At 43.1% G+C, this 21,377-nt stretch overlaps 1 protein-coding gene across 9 annotated transcripts in view; it reads right to left on the bottom strand.

Annotated features, from left to right (window-relative positions):
* Positions 1 to 4,586: 4,586 nt before the first annotated feature.
* RHBDF1 (rhomboid 5 homolog 1) overlaps positions 4,587 to 21,377 on the bottom strand; it is a 162,831-nt gene continuing 146,040 nt past the window's right edge. For 8 of the 9 annotated variants that reach the window (XM_068113688.2, XM_068113677.2, XM_068113679.2 and 5 more), the window contains 3 exons: positions 14,566 to 14,666; positions 13,697 to 13,850; positions 4,587 to 5,931 (listed from right to left, as the gene is read on the bottom strand). In XM_068113688.2, coding sequence (XP_067969789.1) covers positions 5,512 to 5,931; positions 13,697 to 13,850; positions 14,566 to 14,666 — 675 coding nt within the window. In that variant the 3' untranslated portion in view covers positions 4,587 to 5,511. The remainder of the gene's footprint in view (positions 5,932 to 13,696; positions 13,851 to 14,565; positions 14,667 to 21,377) is intronic. The other variant, XM_068113736.2, reaches the window with a different exon arrangement.

Raw genomic sequence — 21,377 nt, 5'->3', positions numbered from 1 at the left:
AAAATGGCAATTTAGTGGCCATTTTGTTTATGCTAATTAGAAGGTAAAAAACTCAAAATTCGGCTTGGGAACCGCGTTAGTCAAATTCAGCATACCCTAATTATGTTAAAAAGTGAGGTTCCCAACTTTTACCCAAAAATGCACCAAACATTCACATTTCTCAGAAATCCGTCTAGTCTAATATATAAAGGGCCTATCTCATTGGCGGAGACGTCGCCGCGACGATTAGTCGCGGCAACTCGGGCAACTCGGGAGACCAAAAAATGGCTTGCGCTCTCACCAAGGCGACGCCAGGGCGACGTCTACGCCAGGGCGATGATATTCATCACTACTCCTTTCGCTACATTTTTTACATATTTTTGCATGTATTTATTTTAATGCAATTAAATATAAATTCAATGCAATTTAAATATACACTCACATGTAGGTAGGGGCTTCTTGATCTCCTCGAAGATGTTCTGCATATCAACAAGGAAGGTTTCAACCGCTGCTTTCTTGTATTGGTTATCTTTGTATCTTGCATACGATTTATCATAAAATTCCGGATGATCCTCCCAGAAGTCAGCCATTGCCTCTTGATTGCCTCTTTGCCTCTTTCCAATCATATTGTTTTCGAGTCGGATCGCCGCTGGAACCCTGTTCCTCATCTTCTCTAGCATCAACTGCTGCCTCAGCATCCACAAACTGCGCTGAAGTTAATAGCGATCAAGTAATATACAACTGCTTCATCCTCCTTATTCTTGCCCTTCCAGCCCCCACTGCCCTTGGGTGGCATGGTGGAAGGACAGTACTACTCTGGAGTTGGAGCTGTCCCCTGGCAAGACAAGATGGTGGGGCCTCTTCCAAGGCAGTACAAGGAGCAGCAGCAGTAGCAGGAACAAGTACCAAATGATGAAGACCTTGACCGGATCCTGTACCTGACTTGGACCAGGAGTGAAGGCGTCTCGATGATGCCAGCACGCGCTCAGTCACGTGGTCTCTAAAGTGGGTCAAGCAGCGTCAAGCAGCGTCGCGGAGACGTCGCCGCATCGTCACCGCAACGTCTCCTCAGTCTCCTTGGTCTCCAGCAGGTCACGGAGACGTCGCAGAGACGTCGCGGAGACGTCGCAGAGACGTCGCGGAGACGTCTCCCCAGTCGCAGACAAAATTAGTCTCCGCGACGTCCAAAAAAATCGAACATGTTTGAATTTCCCGCGACTTCCCGGAGACCCGGCTAGTCTCCAGGAGACGTCGCGGAGACGTCTCCGCAGCCAGCGGAGACTCGAGTCGCCACCAGGTCGCCACCTAGTCTCCAGGCCAATGAGATAGGCCCTTAAAGAAGAAAATTTGTTTGTTTTCAGGAACCAATGCATCCAAACTTTGCATGTCTTCATCTTTCATCCAGAGGAAGGTCGAGGCCTATGTTTGAATAATTTTTTTTAACCCCAGATAAAACTTGGCCTTCAGGCCTCGATTGGGTATTGTGCTTATACACTGCCTGGGTTCCCCCCTCCCGGGAGCGATCAAGTAATATAGTTGTGGTGATTTGTAGTCAACAACACAAATTTAACTATTATTACCTCCGCCACCAAAGGTGGATGGAGGTTATGTTTTCACCCCTGTTTTTGTTTGTTTGTGAACACAATATCTCAAAAAGTTGTGGACGGATCCGGACGAAATTTGGCAGAGATGTAGCGTATGTGACAAGGACAAATAGATTCGATTTTGGTGAAGATCTGAATATGGATTCGGATATGAGAATTATTTAATTTTTTAAGTAATTCTTCACCATTGGAAGATAGGGCCAAAAACGATACATTGCGGGATAGCTCAAAACGTTATGGATGGATTTGGACGAAACTTGGTGAACAGATTGTATGTGTGACAAGGAAGAATCGATTCGATTTTGGTGAAGATCTGAATAGGGATTTGGATATGAAAATTATTTAATTTTTTTTAAAAGATATTCCGCTCACAAGGTTCAGACATACATGGCGGCGGCCATCTTGGATTTTGACGTGGCGACCCAATTTTCAATAGCGTTCTTCCTTGTGCCTAGATACATCCAAACACCAGATTAGAAGTTGGTACTTCGCTTATTTTTCAAGATATTCATCTCACAAGGTTCAGACATGTATATGGTGGCGGCCATCTTGGATTTTGACGTGGCGACCCCATTTTCAATAGGGTTCTTCCTTATGCCTAGATACACCCATACACCAGATTAGAAGTTGGTACTTCGCTTATTTTTCAAGATATTCAGCTCACAAGGTTAAGACATACATGGCGGCGGCCATCTTGGATTTTGACTTGGGGACCCAATTTTCAATAGCGTTCTTCCTTATGCCTAGATACACCCACACACCAGATTAGAAGTTGGTACTTCGCTTATTTTTCAAGATATTTCGCTCACATGGTTCAGACATACATGGCGACGGCCATCTTGGATTTTGACGTGGCGACCCCATTTTCAATAGGGGTCTTCCTTATGCCTAGATACACCCACACACCAGATTAGAAGTTGGTACTTCGCTTATTTTTCAAGATATTCTGCTCACAAGGTTCAGACATACATGGCATCAGACATACATGGCGGTGGCCATCTTGGATTTTGACGTGGGTTGCACCCACACACCAAATTCGAATGCGGTCCTTCGCTTACGCACGCACGCACGGACGGACGGACGGACGGACGGACACACGGACGGAGGGGAAAACCATAGTCCCCCTTTCGCTCCGCGGTGCGACGGGGGACAATAAACCCCGATATTATTTTCCCCTGTATATTCTAAACCCGTTCCCGCCTGAGTTAATTTCCTACAGGATTGAAGGCTGCCGCGCGGGACCGTCAGGTAAAAGCTTCCCGCTTCTTCTTCCTCTCTTCCCTCCCGTGCTTGTATAGTGAAATCCTCTATTGAACAACGCCTCGAATAAAGCTCGATTTGTTGTCCGTGATTTCCCGGTCTTCACCGAGGGGAATCACATGACAATATCAACCCACTGTTAAGTTTTATCTCAATTAAAGGTCGCATGAAAAACCAAAGGTCACACAAGAGAGAGACAGCACGACAGAGAGAGAAAAGAGAGATAAGGACAAGAGAGATATTGGATGCTACCAACTCGAGTTATGGTCTGCCCAATGAATTTCAAAGGGCACCTGACCTTTTCACCTTTTACCTGTTGAACCCAAAATTGAATCCGATCACATTTGTATTACATTCCATACTTGTGCCAAGTTTGGTTGAAATCCCTTCAGTGATTCACAAGTTATTGTGGTAACAAAAAAATGATAACGGATGGACAATCTGAAAACAATGCCTTCGGCCTTCGCCTGTGGAGGCATAAAATAATAAATAGAAGTAATACCCCTTGGCACCCGCCTAGTAGAATAAAGCAGTATACCACACTGACTGAAGGTTTAAACAGTATCATGGTATTTTAAGCCAATTTCAATGGTTGCTTGGAGACAGGGCAGCATGTAGAATCATACTAACATAGACCCCCTTAGACCCCGATCTTTTTAATGCCGTGAACAAACTTGAGTTGCAACCTACCAAATATAATGTTAGCCAAGTTTGGTCACAATCCCATCAGTAGTTTCGGAGAAGAAGTTGCAAGTGCTTATGGACTGACGTACTGACGGACGAGGACGAAACACCGTCTCCATAAGCTCCCCGGAACTACGTTCCAGGTGAGCAGACAACCTATAAACATTAATCATGAGAATCAAGATTGGATTCCCAATTCACTTGTGTTGTGCGCTTCTTTGTCCTCTGTTACCGTGTCAAGGGAAATGCAACATTTAATGACATTTTGGAATGCGGGTTTTTAAGCACTATTTCCATGGCAGTTGTACGGGATGTTGGAAGGTTTCCCACAAAGGACAAGCTTTTGGATAATGACTGACTAAATAATCATTAAGAAGCCACAAACAACGTACATGGCACTTAGGAAGCAATAACAAGACAATGTTTGGTAGAAAACTTATATGCAAAACTTTTATTCAAAGGGCAGGTTAAACAACAAGAGGAAGTGCAAAAAGGTCATCTAATGACATACTGTAGTGGAATTATAATGTAAGTAATGAGCAGCAAAAGCTCATCACTACCCTCGTCCTCCATACCCTCCTCCCACCCCAACCCGTGCCCACGACCCCTTCCTTCTCCTCCCCGCTTAGACTGCTGGCCGGCTCATCGATAGATGCAGAACAGGCCGAGGATTGTTACCATTACATATTCAAGGGGAATGATGGGAAGAGTTCCCTTACAAGATCCTTTGCACAATGGAGAACATCTCCCAATCGTCCCATTTCACAGTATAGAGTCCATTGCGGCATAAAAGGCATGCAAGTTTGGCCTTGAGATCTGATCTGTCATCACGGACAAGCACTAATGTCCATTTCACTGCTGATGACGACCAAAAATAGACAATCACCTCTCAGAGCAATCAACCCAGTCAAACCTGAAAACCGTAGGGTAGTTCAATTTTTTTTTTTTTTACTTTTAATGGACACAAAAATAGACCACCAAACCCTCGTCAAGTGATGGCATTGAATGCTGAAGAAATATCAAACAGCCCTGCCAAATTAATCAAACAGGTAGGGTGACTGACCTATTGCGATAGTGAACAGCCAGAGCTGCATTCGACTCGTCAATCTCTGCTCATCAAGCCAAAAAGAAATGACTTCGGCACAATGGCATGTCCACAGAAAATTCCCATGGCTCCCCTCTCAGTGCAGACAACAGCTCTTCTGTCGAACTGGATACAAAATAAAGTGAAAAAAGGTCAAAATAAAAAGATAATCCCTGTTGTACAAAAAAAATAAAATAAGATATGCAGAGTATGTTCAGAAAAGTTTATGCAATAATTGCTCCCAAAGGCTTATGTTGCTCCGATGGAATTGACATTTTGTTGTTGCATAAACATCTTTGCAAATAAAAGTGAGCACGCAGCTATTTCATTTTTCTCTGTACAATATACAGACCCTCCCTTAATCCCCCCCCCCCCACCCCCCCACCCCACTCAACAAATACGAATACCGCATATACGTCGGTTGTGCCATAAGTTTTGATTGTCTTGGCATTAAAATGAATGCATATATTCCCGAAGGAAAAAATACAAAAAGTCATCAATTAGATAAGGATATACAAATCTCGGTTCTCGAACGCAGCCTTTTCCTGGAATGAGAAATGTTTGGAACGCAGAGTTCCCAAACATCCATGTCAAGGCACCGTTAGTGCGTGTCCAAGCCGAGGCTTCGGCCCAGTTCAATGTCAGGGAGAGGAAAGTGGTTTTCTTAGTGGTGTAACCATTCTTAAAGCAAATTAGTACTAGATAGCAACGGCCAATAACACATTTCAACAACAGCAACTACTACTACGACTACAGCAACATCCATTTAAAGGGCTTTGTGTTACTGCGATGAGACCATGTCGCCAGGCCGAAGAGGCAGATACTCAGAACATTCTCCAAATATTTAAACGCTGCAGTCCAACACCCTCTCATTAGACAGGTTCCATCGGTGCCCTCCTTTTAGTGCAAGCTGCTGTCCAGCTCGTACTTCTCACAGAAATCGTCCGTGAACGAAATGCAAGTGAGGTGCTCGCACCACGGGCAGTGAATGGGGTAAATGTAGAACCAGAGAATCAGGGCAGCAAAAAGGCCTAAGAAGATTACGAGTGCTACCATTATCTGGATGCGTTTGCGGTAGCGGTCCAACCGACCGAAGGTTATGTAAGGTAGGAAGACGAAAGACAGCAACAGGCCAGAGATGAAACCTCCGATGTGGGCGTAATTGTCCACCCAAGGCAGTAGGCCAAAGGCCAGCAAGAAAATCAGGATTGTGAGAAGTTTTCCGAGGGCATGCCAAGGATTTGCAAGTATCTGCCAGCTCTGAAGCAGCTCAACGAAGAGGCATGCAAGCAGGCCAAACTGGGAGCCTGCAGGACCCACCTATACAAAAAAAAAAACCCACAGATTAAATGGCAGGTCAGTAAAGAAAAGAAGATATTACTTCTCCGTTGCTGGTGTATTTTCATTCCCTGTGTGTTACCCATTCATGTGCAGTACGATAAGCAATCACTTTTCGAGCAACAAGACCCAAAATGAAACGTCAACTCTAAAGTTTAAAGCAACGGAGATTCATAAGCACCGGACACTCTTTTCAACACTTTTCAACACCTATCTGGCAGGTATGAAAATTGTAAATGCCATTCAGTAAATTAAAATTTTAAAGCTTAACGCACGTCAAAAGAAACATGTTGTGCAAGTAAACATTGGACCACAATGTCAATGTCATCCGCTAGGTATGCTCAGGCCTTTCATATCCAAGCCAGATTACCCTTCGTAGTTTGATTCTGCCTGTTTATATACAGTTCGTAATCTCATCAACCCTTTCAACATTCCATTTCCTATTATTTGTTAGCCTGACCCTTGCACAACAGAAGATGGGGTTTTGTAATCGTGTGTGTGTGTGTGTGTGTGTGTGTGTGTGTGTGTGTGTGTGTGTGTGTGTGTGTGTGTGTGTGTGTGTGTGTCCAGGCCATGATCTTTTTACCATTTCAGCTATCATCAAATTTTCACCAAAGTTTTATTATGATAATATGGAAAAGGCAAATTAATAATTTTGTCAAAAGGTCAAAGGTCAGCATCGCCTAAAATCATCAATTTTCATCCAATAGACCTGAAATTTAAAGAACTAGTGGGGTCACCCGTGGGAATCCCATGGGCATGGAGGTATATTGTTGCGATCGGTGCAGCCGTTTTTGCGGTACCCGGGACAATAACGTTAGGCGGGAGTCTAAACCTGAAAATGCTGGAGACCAAAGCTGAAATTGGAAAAACAATATAGCCTATTTTACTCCGGGGGGTCCCAGGATTACCCACCCAAAATATCGTTGCGATCGGTTCAGCCGTTTTTGAGGTACCTGGAAACGGACGGACATTTGGTGAATTATAGTAAGATTTGCATATCGGGTGATTGAATTGGTTCACGAATCAAAAGCCAGATAGTAGGAGACCAGCCTGTAGGTCCCGTGACCAAATTCTGGGAACAAAGGTTTGAAAGTGTTTTTGTGTTCCCTGATGAATACCGAACAATTTTGACTTGGGCTGCCCCCCTTGAAAATGTCAGGCATTTCCGGGAAGGGTCAACAAAGGTCAAACAGGGGTCAAAATTCAAATATATTCCAATCGTGTCGATATGCATATCAAATTACTCGTCTAGTCATGAGGATTCCAAAAATGTATAGTTTGTTATACCTCCGACCTTAAATGAGGGCGCTATGGTCAGAAACGTCGAAAGGTCAACGCACTTTTGACTGGCGGTCAAATTCACCAACACAGTTAACATTGTCCGATTCTAATGATTTTAGTGTCTAATAATATGTTTTCTGACATGGCAAATTCAAATAAGCAACTTTTAAAAGTAAAGGTGGTTGCCATAACCTTGAAATTTCAAAATGGCTGCTAAAAGGTTAACATAAATTAGCCAAAAACAACAATTTTTTTCCCAAACCCATGGATAAGAAATTATTAAATGTTTGTCACCGAAACGTCACGAACAATTGAAACACTCCATTTTTAAAACAAAATAATGATTTTTAATTATGTGTATCATTTTTCTTTAGAGCACATGTTCGATATAATATTGTGTACCATATAAAGTGTATAGGTAAATGATGATGATGGGCTGTGAATATCTGGTAGTCATTTGTTCTGTTTCATGACGTCCACATACTAGTAATTTTTACAAACATTTCTTCTGTGTATTGATGTAAAGTAAATATGATTAGGATCCCCATAGGATCAAGACTAACATCTGCTCTGTATTTTTATATTTTAGATCTTCTGGGAACAATGTCAGCACCAAAGTCAACACCAGTACTGAAGCCTCAACCAAACAGAAAAAGAAAACGAGGAAATATCTGGACTATGTATTTTGTGTAATGAACAATGCGATGAAGATAAAAGCAACATTTCTCCTGAAGTCCACCCAATAGCTCAAAAGAACAATTACAGGCCATCGCAGATGATTTCCTGATGGATGCAGAGTTCAAGTCCTTTGTAGAAAGAGCATTTGAGAGTGTTGGGAAATCAGACAGCCCTATGGCAAGGTTCTGGTTGAGCTTTATGGAAATGGTTGAAATACTGATCATGAACATATACGCCCTGAGGACACAGCATTGGGATTCATTCAAAGCATCCCTCCGAATGATGATGCCATGGCTGTGGATATACGACAATGATAAATACAGCAGATGGCTTGTAGAATTCTGGCTTGAGATTAGCAGTCTCCCCGAAGAAAAAGAGAGGTACATGCGAGATGGCCTATTCGCGCAATCAATGACCGGGAAACCGTACTCGTGCTTACCCCTGGATCTCTGGATAGAAATGACCATGAATAAAGGGTCGAAGATGAAAGCAGGTTGGAAGCGCATCTTAAAAAATGAAAAGATGTTGTTGACTCACACAAGAACCGTCAACTCTGTGAATAGAGTTAGAAGTTCACTACATGCATTGGCAAACCTCACCAAATCATCTGAAGGTCACAGAGAGAACTCCACAACGAGGTTGTTGCTGGATGAGCGCGGTGTACAAGATCTAGACAATTGCATCACGGAATTTGATTGTGACCCATTCGACCTTACACAGCCTATCTTGAGGTCGCTCCAGTCAGGAATGGTCGCATCAGATGCACTTGTCAAAGACTTTGACTCAGCACATGAGGATGGGGAGACTCTAGTGCAATCATTCTTCAAAGAGCGCAAGTTCTCTGGTGATAAACAGTTTGATGCAACCATACACAGAAACAGCAGACACAGCTTCAGCAAACCACCAGTTATCAAAGACGCATCAAAACAGAAGGTCACAAAAACAGATGCTATGGAAAACAAAGCCATGGCCGAGATCATCACTTTGGCACAAGAGTTAGATGATGGTCTAGTGCTATCTGAAGTCATGGAATACCGCGTGACAGAAGAGTGTCTCCCCATCTTCAATGTAAATGGAACAATGTGCAAAGGGCAAAAAGGTAAACTGGCACAAAAGTTCAACTTTATTGAACTGGAGTTCCGGGATAGATACATTGCACTAGTAGATATGGGGTTCATTTGGAGGCTATCAACCCCGTCTGCTGAGGATAGAGAGAAGCAAGACGAAAGTGCTTATACATGGGGCGATTATGCTGCTAAAATGTTTAACCTTGTTGTCCAACGCCATCCTATGGCTTCCCAGATAATATTTGTAAATGACCCATATGATCTACAACACAGCATCAAAGATAGTGAACATGAAAGGCGAACAGGTGAATTGCCTTTTGTTGGTGGGACCAGGAATATTTTCATCAAGAGAAATGATGAACTGCCATCCCCTAGGCACTTCAACAACATGTTCAAGAACCCAGGAAACAAAATTCGTCTGCAGCAATTTCTGAAGACTGAGTTCAAAACCCTGTTACTCCAACATCCAGATACCAGATTTATTTACTCTGTGAGGGAACGCTGTAGTGATTTGTCCACTGATGAGGAGGTAGTTGAGTTGACATGTCAGCATATGGAAGCAGACACCATTCTGTTGTACATATATTCCCAACTAAGAAAGTCGGGAGTAAAAGATGCCGTTGTCATTGATGCAGAAGACACAGATGTGTTGGTTTTAGTATCGTATGTGGCACATCAAATTGAAGGTATGCTAGGACTGAAAAGGAAGAAAAGCATAATTGATTGCGCAACACTCCTTGATAAGGATATTAGTGATATCATTATCCCATTTCACATCCACACTGGTGCAGATGCTATTTCCAGTTTCTATGGCCGTGGAAAACCATCAGTCTTTGACAGCACAATGAAGTCAGAAGAGGCACGAGAGCTACTTAGAGGGCTTGGGAAATGTCTCCCAGTGACATCACAAACTCTTAAACAGCTAGAGCAGTATACCATCAAATACATATACAAGGATAAATCAAGCAAGACACTCGCAGAAGCTCGGGCCAAAAAGTGGGAGGGGATGAAGAGGAAATCGACTCTCAGGATTCCTCCTGATACAGATTCACATAATTTGAAGGTAACACGGGCCAACTATCAGGCATTCATCATGTTAAACTTTATGAATCCAGATGCTCCATCATCTCCCCTTCAGCATGGTTGGAGCTTGAGAGAGGGCAAATGTTTGCCAATACGGTATTCACAGCCGGCACTACCTCAACGTCTACGTGATGCCAGAACAAACCGCACTGTAGACTCTGACACAGATTCAGATACTAGTGATTGTAACAGTGATTATGACTCTGATTCTGATGGATATGACACTGAGTAGGATGATGAACTGGGCAATAAAGCAAGATAAGCATCATTGGACAATGTGTTTAGAAATAACTGTGTTATTGTTGGCCAAGGATCCTGATTCAAGTCTTTCAGTAGCCCTTTTGCCAGCCATTTTGAAATTTCCAAGGTTATGGCAACCACCTTTACTTTTAAAAGTTGCTTATTTGAATTTGCCATGTCAGAAAACATATTATTAGACACTAAAATCATTAGAATCGGACAATGTTAACTGTGTTGGTGAATTTGACCGCCAGTCAAAAGTGCGTTGCCCTTTCGACGTTTTTGACCATAGCGCCCTCATTTAAGGTCGGAGGTATAACAAACTATACATCTTTGGAATCCTCATGACTAGACGAGTAATTTGATATGCATATCGACACGATTGGAATATATTTGAATTTTGACCCCTGTTTGACCTTTGTTGACCCTTCCCGGAAATGCCTGACATTTTCAAGGGGGCAGCCCAAGTCAAAATTGTTCGGTATTCATCAGGGAACACAAACACACTTTCAAACCTTTGTTCCCAGAATTTGGTCACGGGACCTACAGGCTGGTCTCCTACTAAGAAGGGAATTTAAAAAAAAATCTTACTATAATTCACCAAATGTCCGTCCGTCTGTCTGTCTGTCTGTCTGTTCAAAGGTACCATAAAAACAGCTGAACCGATCGCAACGATATTTTGGGTGGATAATCACGGGATCTCCAGGAGTAAAATAAGGCTATTTAGTTTTCCCAATTTCAGCTTTAGTCTCCAGCATTCTCAGGTTTGGACTCCCGCATAACATGCGCGTTCACATAACGTTCATTGTTCTCATTGTGACGATGTTGTTTTCCCAGGTTCCGCACAAACGGCTGCACCGATCGAACTCGGTGACCTCGGACAAAGACCTTTTATAAGGACATGGGTTGAATCCCTGCTTGAGAGAATTCTAACCCATTTCAACTGAAGGAAACACGTATTGGGAGTACATACGACATAGCGATTGTGAACACGATTATCGATCACGATTCACGATCACGATCATCACGATCATAGTGTATCGATCACTGTGGGACATTTGGTGAATTATAGTAAGATACTGTTTAGATTTTGATGATTTGCGTGTGATATGATTTAACGGATGTTTATATAAATCGTTTAAAATAAAAAAGCCTTCAATTTCTGATATTTTACCTATTTTATTTGGGCCTCCCAATTGAAGCCCCGCCCATAGGGCGGGTACCGTTGCTAGTATATCTAAAGCTCAAAGGTCAAGGCTGCATAAACTCATCAATTTTCATTTTGTATTTTTGTTTTTAAAACTGTTTTCTTTATTTTGAACATACAGAAGAAGATGAAGACGTCTGAATACAAATGGACGCGGACGAGCTTGCACTTTCAGATGATTTCTTGTTTTAATTTCAATCCAATGAGAGATTATTTTACACTGCGACTCTGGCATCGTCTTGGTACGAACCTTTGGATGACCGCCGGGGTGCAGTTATATGCTAAATCGCGTTTAAACTTAAATTTTGGTCTCAAAGGTTATTCGAAGGTTAGAAACTCATCATTTAATGGGTGTTAAAGGAATAAATAGAGCAATGACAATTTTTATAAGCTGTTTACTTAAGGTTAATAGGACGTACTTGATGACTACAAGAGGGTGAAACGATTGATGACACCATTCAATGGTCAATGGAGATGGTTGCTGGTGGCTTTTTAAGTTCGAAAAGTTTCATTGATAATATCCCAGTTTTGACAGATTCTAAAAATAAATAGGATCTTCTTCTTCTTTCATATGCAGCACATGGCTGGAGATAGCATAAATTTCTGTGGACACAGCTGTGCCTCTGATGTAGTGCCCCCCCCCCTGTAGGGTAGAGCAGGAAAGTTAAATTTGTTCAAGGTGCCGGCGATAGCTCACTTCCACTTCATGAAGGACACCGTGGGATATTTAGAGTCCACCATAACTAACAAGCATTCTGAGTATTGCGCTGCAATACATGTCCCCTACCGGCAGTCTGTCGTCCGGAAAACTGTTGGGGAAATTACCAAAGTTCAAAGTGCCATAACTTTGTCAAAAATGATCGAAACGTCGTGAAGTTCGAACTTGATCTGTAACTTATCATGAGGAAACCATGTACCAAATTTGAAATCATTAGCATTAAGAGTTTAGAAAAAAATTCCGGAAAACTGTTATTTGCGTGACGGACTGATAGACGGACAGACTGACAGACGGAGGGACGGAGTGCAAACATACAGTCCCCTCCAGTGTACACCGGAAGGGAACTAATAAGCCCGCAAGGTCGCTCCGTGGAGCAGCCTGCACGTATTGCACTGTGTGAATTATATAATTACCAACTCACGGTCTGAGGTAACTCGGCTAAAAATTATCCGATTTGCACCAAATAAAGTTCATGAATGGTTGCGCAGACCCCTACTTCTCACTAAAAGTGGAAAAAGAATGTAAATCAGAGTTAAAATAAGCCCGCAAGGTTGCTCCGTGGAGCAGCCTGCACGTATTGCACTGTGTGTGAATTATATAATTACCAACTCATGGTCTGAGGTAACTCGGCTAAAAATTATCCAATTTGCACCAAATAAAGTTTATGAATGGTTGCACAGACCCCCTACTTCTCACTAAAAGTGGAAACAGAATGTAAATTGAAGTTAAACAAGGAATATTAACAGCTTTGACTTACTGCCCTCCAAATTATAGTCCGGAAAACTGTTGGGGAAATTCCCAAAGTTCAAAGTGCCATAACTTTGTCAAAAATGATCGAAACGTCGTGAAGTTCGAACTTGATCTGTAACTTATCATGAGGAAACCATGTACCAAGTTTGAAATCATTAGCATTGAGAGTTTAGAAAAAAAAAGTCCGGAAAACTGTTCTTTGTGTGACGGACTGACACTGACAGACGGACGGACAGACTGACAGACAGAGGGATGGAGTGCAAACCTATAGTCCCCTCCCGTGTACATCGGAAGGGGACTAATAACGAATGTTAGCAGAGGGGATGCCCAGTTTGACATCTAACCGAGGGATGGCACACACCCAGTCCTCCCTGCCTGTGAAACACCAGTATGACAATTTATAGATGGGCCGAGATTCAAACCCAAGTGAGACTGTTCAGAGGCGAGTGTGTATATCCCGACACGATCCAGCTGGCCCAATATGATGAGAGAAAAAAAAAAAAACACACACACACATACACACAAACACACACACACACACACACACACACACACACACACACACACACACACACACACACACACACACACACACACACACACGTTCCCACTCTGCTTCACATGCATTGACAATTAGTCCATTAAATATTTGCAATCAGCTACTGAAAATGAATAATCAGATTGTTGATCCATCGCGTTGCAAGTCCGGTCAAGGCAGACCTCTGCACGATATGGCACAAAGATGGCACTGGTGAGGTTTCCAGTAATGCCACTAAGGAGGAAGATGATGGAGATACGCAACCAGCCAGCGAGTTTCTCCAAGTCACGTAGCACAGTCATCTGGAATATCACCGATCCCAGGCAGTGGATCAATCTGTGTGCGAAGCATGTCTCCATCATTGCCATGTTCTGACAATCCAGTATAATTAAAAACTTGACAAAAACCAAAGCAAGTCAGGCTAATCATAAACATTGAAAATTTTTGTGATTCTCATAATCTTTGTTTGTGTGCAGCATAGGCTGCGGGGTAGCATCATTGGCTGAGGGTGCTGCTGTGCCGATGGTACAATACTCTCTACTGATTATGGCAGGATTTTGTAATTTGTGCAGGATGCAGGCGATACCTCGCCTACTCTTCACAATGGACACAGTGGGATCTTTAACGTACACCAACGAATGCTGGCAGAGGGGATTCCCGTTTACCATGTATCCGAGGGATGGCACACACATTAATGAATCTCCCTGCCTGTGAAACACCAGGATAACGGTTTATAGCTGTGTCGGGATTCAAGCCCAGGCTAGATAGCCTAGAGGTGAGTGGATGTACATCTAGGCCATCATTCTCACAATGAGAGTGATTCCTAAATTAAAAAATGAATGATAAAGGCTGTCTTTTTGGTACTGAATTCTTGTGCAAAATAAGACTTCAAATCCATTTTTAGTAATATAAATACACATTGTCATAATAATGATATATGCTATTGTATGCACAAATCAGACTGGTGTGGTATTGCAAAATCAATTCTGGCCTTGCAGGAATGGCGATATGAGCCAACGGATATTGAATGCATGGTAGCCATGGCACGAACCCGGCATGCAGGAAGAGAGACAGCCAAAGGCGGTAGAACTGGTCAGGCACGTCTGGGTTCAGAAAAGGCAGCAGCCCACACACCGCATCCATGCAATGCACCTGTAAATGAAACGTTATATCAACAATAACATCAAACTCTCAGGGGGAAAATACGATGAAATGAGCCGAACAAAAAGGTGTTTCATAACTTCATTTACCATGCATATGCAACTATTAAAGGTATGTCTGCAAAACAATGTTGCCAGTCACATTCATGGCACAGTACCCCATCATTGCAGATATAACAAGAATGGCACTCGGGAGAGAGCGAACCTCCGCCAGGCTGAACAGTTTACGTTTGGAATCTCACCGATAGATTGGATCTGGATCCGGTCATGACCCAAAATCGAATCCTCGGATCTGGACGTGACCCAAAATCGAATCCGCGGATCTGGATCTGGACCTGACCCAAAATCGAATCCTCGGATCTGAATCTGGACCTGACCCAAAATCGAATCCTCGGATCTGGATCCGGACCTGAAGCAAAATCAAAACCTCGGATCTGGATCCGGACCTGACCAGAAATCGAATCCTCGGATCTGGATCCGGACCTGACGCAAAATCAAAACCTCGGATCTGGATCCAGACCTGACCCAAAATCGAAACCTCGGATCTGGATCCGGACCTGATCCGAAATCGAATCCTCGGATCTGGATCCGGACCTTACGCAAAATCAAAACCTCGGATCTGGATCCAGACCTGATGCGAAATCGAATCGGCTTGTTCTTGTCACCTAACATCCTAAACAACTCGTACAAACATTCGTTTTGGCCTTATCACTCAATGGTGAAGAATCACTTAAAATAATTTAAAATAATTTTTTAAATCTCCTATCCGGATCTGTAATCAGATCTTGACCAAATTCGAATCGATTCATCCTTGATTTGTCACATAACTTGGTGGACATGTTGGGTTTCTCCAAATCCATCCATAACTTTTTGAGCTATCCTATTATATATTGTTTTTTGCCCTATCTCTCAATGGTGGCTAAAGGGCTAACCATTATATTCAATGGCTAACCCCCGCTCTAGCAGGGAAAATGGCCTTAAAATGCATGTTGTTGTTGTTGTTGTTGTTGTTGTTTGTTGTCTCAATGGTGAAGAATCATTTTTAAAATTCAAGTATCCGGATTCGGATCTTCACTAACGTCTAATCGTTTCATCCTTGCCACACACCCAACCGCTTCACTAAATTTCGTCTGAATTTGTCCACAACGTTTTGAGATATCCTGTTTACTGACAGGCAGAGACACAAACAGACATGGTGAAAACATAATCTCCATCCACCTTCTGTGGCAGAGGCAAAAAAACATTTCCAGCTGTAATCATGTTGAAAATATTCCAATCTCTTGCCAAAATTACAAAATATTACGTTGTCAAATGCAAAACACTGCAACATTATTTTGTCTTGGGCTCTGCTCGGACAACAAAAGAAGAGGGAAACCACGAGAGTCGATACTATATCCTAAACGTTAAAAAAAATTCCTCCACATCCTGCAGGATGGATTACTTTTGGCAGAAGAGTTGGAAGCTGGAGTTCCAGCTATTGTAAATATGTTGCACTTATTCCGTGTTGCATGTCATATACCAACCTCGGGCCAACTGTTTCTCATTTACACAAAGATGGTGCAATGGGAGCAAAGGCGAACAAAGAGCCGGATGCCGCTTTCGAAGGAAAGCCGAAAGGAAAGCCGAATTATACAAACAGGAATAGACCCTATTTGGCAAAATGAGTGCTGTACTGTATCCAGCAGCTTAGATGCTGTAATGTACCAGGTGATAGCAGCCACTTTCCACTCGAACCAATGCAACCCTGACCTGGTATGCTGGCATGGGTGCAAGACTGACACATCAATACGATCTGTCCTGGAAAGTTTTGCACTGAGACTCTGGCATCCATCCAACTCCGTTTGTATCCATTCCTATTATAGACTTGTCCTTCTCAAGGGTGTTCCCCTCCTGGCTCCAACCTCTTCACTCCCAGCCAAAAGATGGAGCTTTGGAAGACGGATTGGAAAAAGTTCAGTAAAACGACAGACGATATAGCTGTCACAATCCCAACTCCAGATTCTGTAGATGCCGACAGCATCTACATCCTTTTCTGTGATGGAATCAGTGCTGCCTCCAAATTATGCATCCCACGAGGATACCATAAGGCTTTCATCCCTGGATGGTACACTGAATGCTGAAGATTTTACGACGGATTCAGAAATGCATTAGATGACGAGGAAGCGTCTCTACTGGCATCCCAGTTCAAGTCTAGATGAGATGACACCCGCAAAACAGGATGGTAGGAGTCTGTCGACGGCATCAATTATACACATTTAAGTCGGAAAGCTTGGCAGACCATCAATCAACTCACAGGGATCTCTGTCAAACAAAAACCTAGCCCTGTTACCCCTGACTCAAATGCATGCATCCTCGTCAACAATGCAAAATATTTACACCCTGTCCAAGCTTTCTCTCGTCTGGTCAATGCCAAACTGAAGGAGACAGGATACTCCCAATATGTTGACCGAGGTCTCACCTTGTCACAATGAAACATGGAAAAGCACCAGGCCCAGATAGCATATATGCTGAGCAGCTGACCCATGCTGGTCTTCTATTTCTTGAATGATTTGGATGTTTAATGTCACACTGCTTGGCAACAGCAAAGGTCCCTGAACTATGGAAGATCGCCAATGTTGTGTTGTAGCTATCCTGAAGCCAACCAAGCCAAGCAATGACCCAAAGAGCAACAACTGATCTCTCTCTTATCGGTTCCATTTGAACTATTGGAACAGATGATACAGGATAGAGCCGCCGTTGGAGAGTGTTCTGCACAACTAACAGGCTGATTTTTGGAAAGAATCATAACACCAAAGACCAAGTGTTGGCAGCCGCAGACTACGTCAAAGCTGCTTTTGAAGCCAATCAGAAATAAGGTGCCCTGTTCATCAATCTCTCCTCACCTTATCACACTGCTTGGCATCGTTTGGTTTTGCTTCAAGCTGCACAATGTTCTCATGGGTCGCCAAATGGTGCACGTGGTCAGCGATATCATCACTAAATGTTGCTTTCACGTCATGATGAATGGACAATGCGGTAGGACCAGAACCCTTAAAATGGCGCCACACAAGGATCTCTCTTGTCCTCAGCACTCTTATTACCTCCTCCACCGAACATGGGTGGAGAGATTATGTTTTCACCCCTGTCTGTCTGTTTGTCTGTGAACAGAATATCACAAAAATTTGCGGATGGATGCGGACGAATTTGAGTGGATGAGTTGCTTAGGCGACAAGAACAAGCCAATTCGATTTTGGTTCAGCTGCGGATCAAAATCCGGTCCATCAGTGGGATACAAAATGTAAACTGTTCAGCCTGGCGGAGGTATGCGCTCTACCGAGTGCCGTTATAGTTAAGATAAGTATTTTAACAGCCCTTGCACATCATTAAGCATTACGTGTGGATTAAACACTTAATAGGAAGAATTAATTAGGATTGGAGAAAACCTCAACAAAAAGGAATCGTCGATCTCGAGAGAGATCTCAACAGGGTATAAAGTATGTGTCCACAACCCAAAAGTGAGCAGACTGTAAGGGTGACAGACACAGCTGAGAAAAACTTGAGAGAATAGCAAAGTTCTACTGGAATAAAACGATATACCAATATACCAAGTAATAAAAGCATGTGAAAATGTAAAAGGATGTAGGGATGTTATGCCAAAACGTATGTAAACAAAGTAGAAATAATGTAAAACGAAATGTAATGTAATGTAATGTAAATAATGTAAATGGTCACAATAAATTATCATGTGAAACCATCCCGACATATTCCTTTGAATAATGGTTGTTCCCTGTCCATCCTTCCGTCCACTTGCAATGATAGTCAATGTGGTAATTGTGTCCATGTGGTAATTTGAACAGTGATATTTTAAACAGTTAAGATGGACAGACAGACAGGCAGACACAATCCCTCGAGGTCTGAGGATGATGTCCATCCAGAAAAAGTGGTGTTGAAGATAATGATGATGAAATGAATGATGGTCATTTAAAATCGATAGACAGCAGTCATAGATAACCCTGCCGTTGGTGTACTCGTAGATTACTGTCAAGACTGATGCGGGAGCTGAAATTGCACCCACAGTGAATACAGTCTAATGATGCCGTCGTCGTCGGGTGGAGTTGACGCTCCATCCATTGCTGCGTTTTTCCTGGTAATGTTGCATTCTCACATTCAAAATACTTACCTTCATCTAATACGGTTAGCAGTGGATTCTTCCCACTGCCCGAAGGGGCTGAAACGTATTCAGCCCCTTCGGTCAGTACTTGGTGGAAGCACCTTTTGCAGAAATTACTGCTATGAGTCCTTTTGGGTATGTCTCTACCAGCTTTGCACAGTGAGATGGTGAAATATTTGACCATTCTTCACGTGAAAATTGCTATCGGTTGATGGGGATCGTCAATGGACTGCAATATCCAAGCCTCACCATAAATGTTAAATTAATCGTCAGGACTTTTTTGTATACCAACTCATGGAAGAGCTAGTACGCTGAACGGAGCAGGACATAACAGACAAAAACAGGATGCAAAACAAGCATGCATGGGGTGGACAAGATGGACACAGAGGATGCATGGGGTGGAGAATATGGATACAGAAGGAAACTCCAAGGAGGGAAAACTGGAAGGAGGAGGGATTTGGGTGCGGATAAAAAGGGTAGAAAATATCATGGTTTTGGATTGGGGACAATTTGAGATGGTGGTGAACAGCTGTCTTGAAGACTTGGCGGGAAGAATTAGATTGAAGAGGATGTGGAGGTTGATTCCACAGGAAGGAAAAAAGAGGAATAAATGAGTGAAGGAAGGTAAGCAGTCATCCTGAATATAGGTAGTTTTACCAGAAGGGGGTTGATGGTAGACCATGTAAACCCTGTAGAAACCTGGGGGGACAAAGCACGGAAAAAAGAGAGGGGTGCAAGACCAGAAAAGAGGCGGTAGAAGACAGAGAGACCACAGACCTGTCTGTGATGTGATGTGATAAGCCGAGAGACTCAGCTGCATTGCAGTGAGATTACGATAATATGAAAGTCCTTGGTTTCCACACCGTCAAGCTGAGCAATATGTGAGGCATGGGAGCCAATCCAGACGGGAGAGCAGTACTCCATCATGCTGCAGATGAAGGCCTTGTAGGTGGATATGAGTTCAGGTGTGCCAAGGAAGGACTCTGTATGACAGAGGATGCCCAGTCGGCAGCTGGCTTTGAAGGCCAACTTTGAAATGTGGTTTGCCCAAGAAAGATCATGGCTGATAGTGAGACCCAGGAGTTTGAATGACTGAACTTCCTCAAGAGGAGGCTAATCAAGAAGGGTTAATAAAGCAGATAGGAGGGTTTGCCATGCTGTCCTTTCAGAGACAGATTGGGAGAGTGTGAGATTTGTCAGGATTGAAAGACATATTCCAAGTGTTTGACCAGCTTGTGGTTTTTTTTTTCAAGATGCAAAGAGAGGGAAGAGAGGCAGCCTGCCTGTCTGAAGGATAAAATAATGTTATGGCAGAGGGTGGAGTCATCAGCAAATAAATAAATAGGATTTTTCAGTCAAAGATATCATTAATGAAGATCAGAAATAGGACTGGCCCAGAACACTGCCTCCAGACTTGACAGGGAGAGGAGATTAAAGGATTCCCTTGAGTGACACACGTTGGCTATGAGAGTCGAGGAAGTCAGTAAGCCACGCGTGGTTAGCCTTGGATGCCATAGGCAGAGAATTTGGAGAGTAAGGCAAGATGCCAGACTGTAACAAAAGCACGAAACATGTCCACAGAGAGACGGCCCTGATCTCATGTCTGACATTGAGGGCCTCCATTTATTGTTGGGTGAGTAGAAGCAGCGTGTCCAAGGTGGAGTGAACTGTTCTGAAACCAAATCGGTGATCTGAGATGAGGTTGATGGAGAAAAGGGAAGATTTCATATCAAATGTGATGAGGAGAGGAGCAGTTGGATATGACGGAGAAGGATGGGTACCGAGAGTGAGGGATTGGGGGACACAGGACTGGGCCACCACCAAAAATATATACATTTTTTCTCCATATTCAGCCACTCCTGCATGGCTTCAGCTTTGTGCTTTGGATCATCGTCCTGCTGAAATTTGAATTGCCTACCCAGTTGACTAAATCTCATGACTGACTCAAGAAGGTTTTCATCAAGCTTTCTCCTGTACTTTACACCGTCCATTGTCCTTCTATCCTGACAAGCTTGCCAGTCCTTGCTGATGAAAAGCAGCCCCTTAACATGATGCAGCCAAAACCATGCTTGACAATAGGAATGGTGTTGACTGGATGATGTGCAGTGTTAGGCTTGGGCCAGAAAAGTTCAATTTTTGTCTCATCTGACCACAAAACTTTTCTCCACATACCTGCAGTATCAATAAGATGCTTTTTCACAAACTCCATATGAGCTTTTAAATGCGATGCGACATGTCGTAGGTCTACAAGAGCTTGTAGTTGTTGTCATTATTGTTGTTGGTGTTGTTGTTCGGGTTATTGAGGGGGTCGATTTTTGAAATGTGCACCCATTGGTCGGACAACTGCCAGACCACACACACATCTGTCGCTCGATTCCACCCACCACGGCACCCAGACTAAATAATATGGCCGCCAGTTTATTTCTGGTGGGCTGAACTCATTAGGCCTGGAGGCCTCTGCTGATTATACACTGCCAGGGTTTGTTGCTTCAGATTTCCATTGGCTTTGTTTGGGTCTAGTGTTATTCATGATGAAGGACCCCGAAATCATAT

The sequence above is a fragment of the Myxine glutinosa genome, chromosome 1 (assembly GCF_964187855.1).
Source record: "Myxine glutinosa chromosome 1, kmMyxGlut1.1, whole genome shotgun sequence".
Lineage (NCBI taxonomy): Eukaryota > Metazoa > Chordata > Myxini > Myxiniformes > Myxinidae > Myxine > Myxine glutinosa.
The sequence above is the reverse complement of the archived record's forward strand: the minus strand, read 5'-3'. Positions and strand labels throughout refer to the sequence as shown.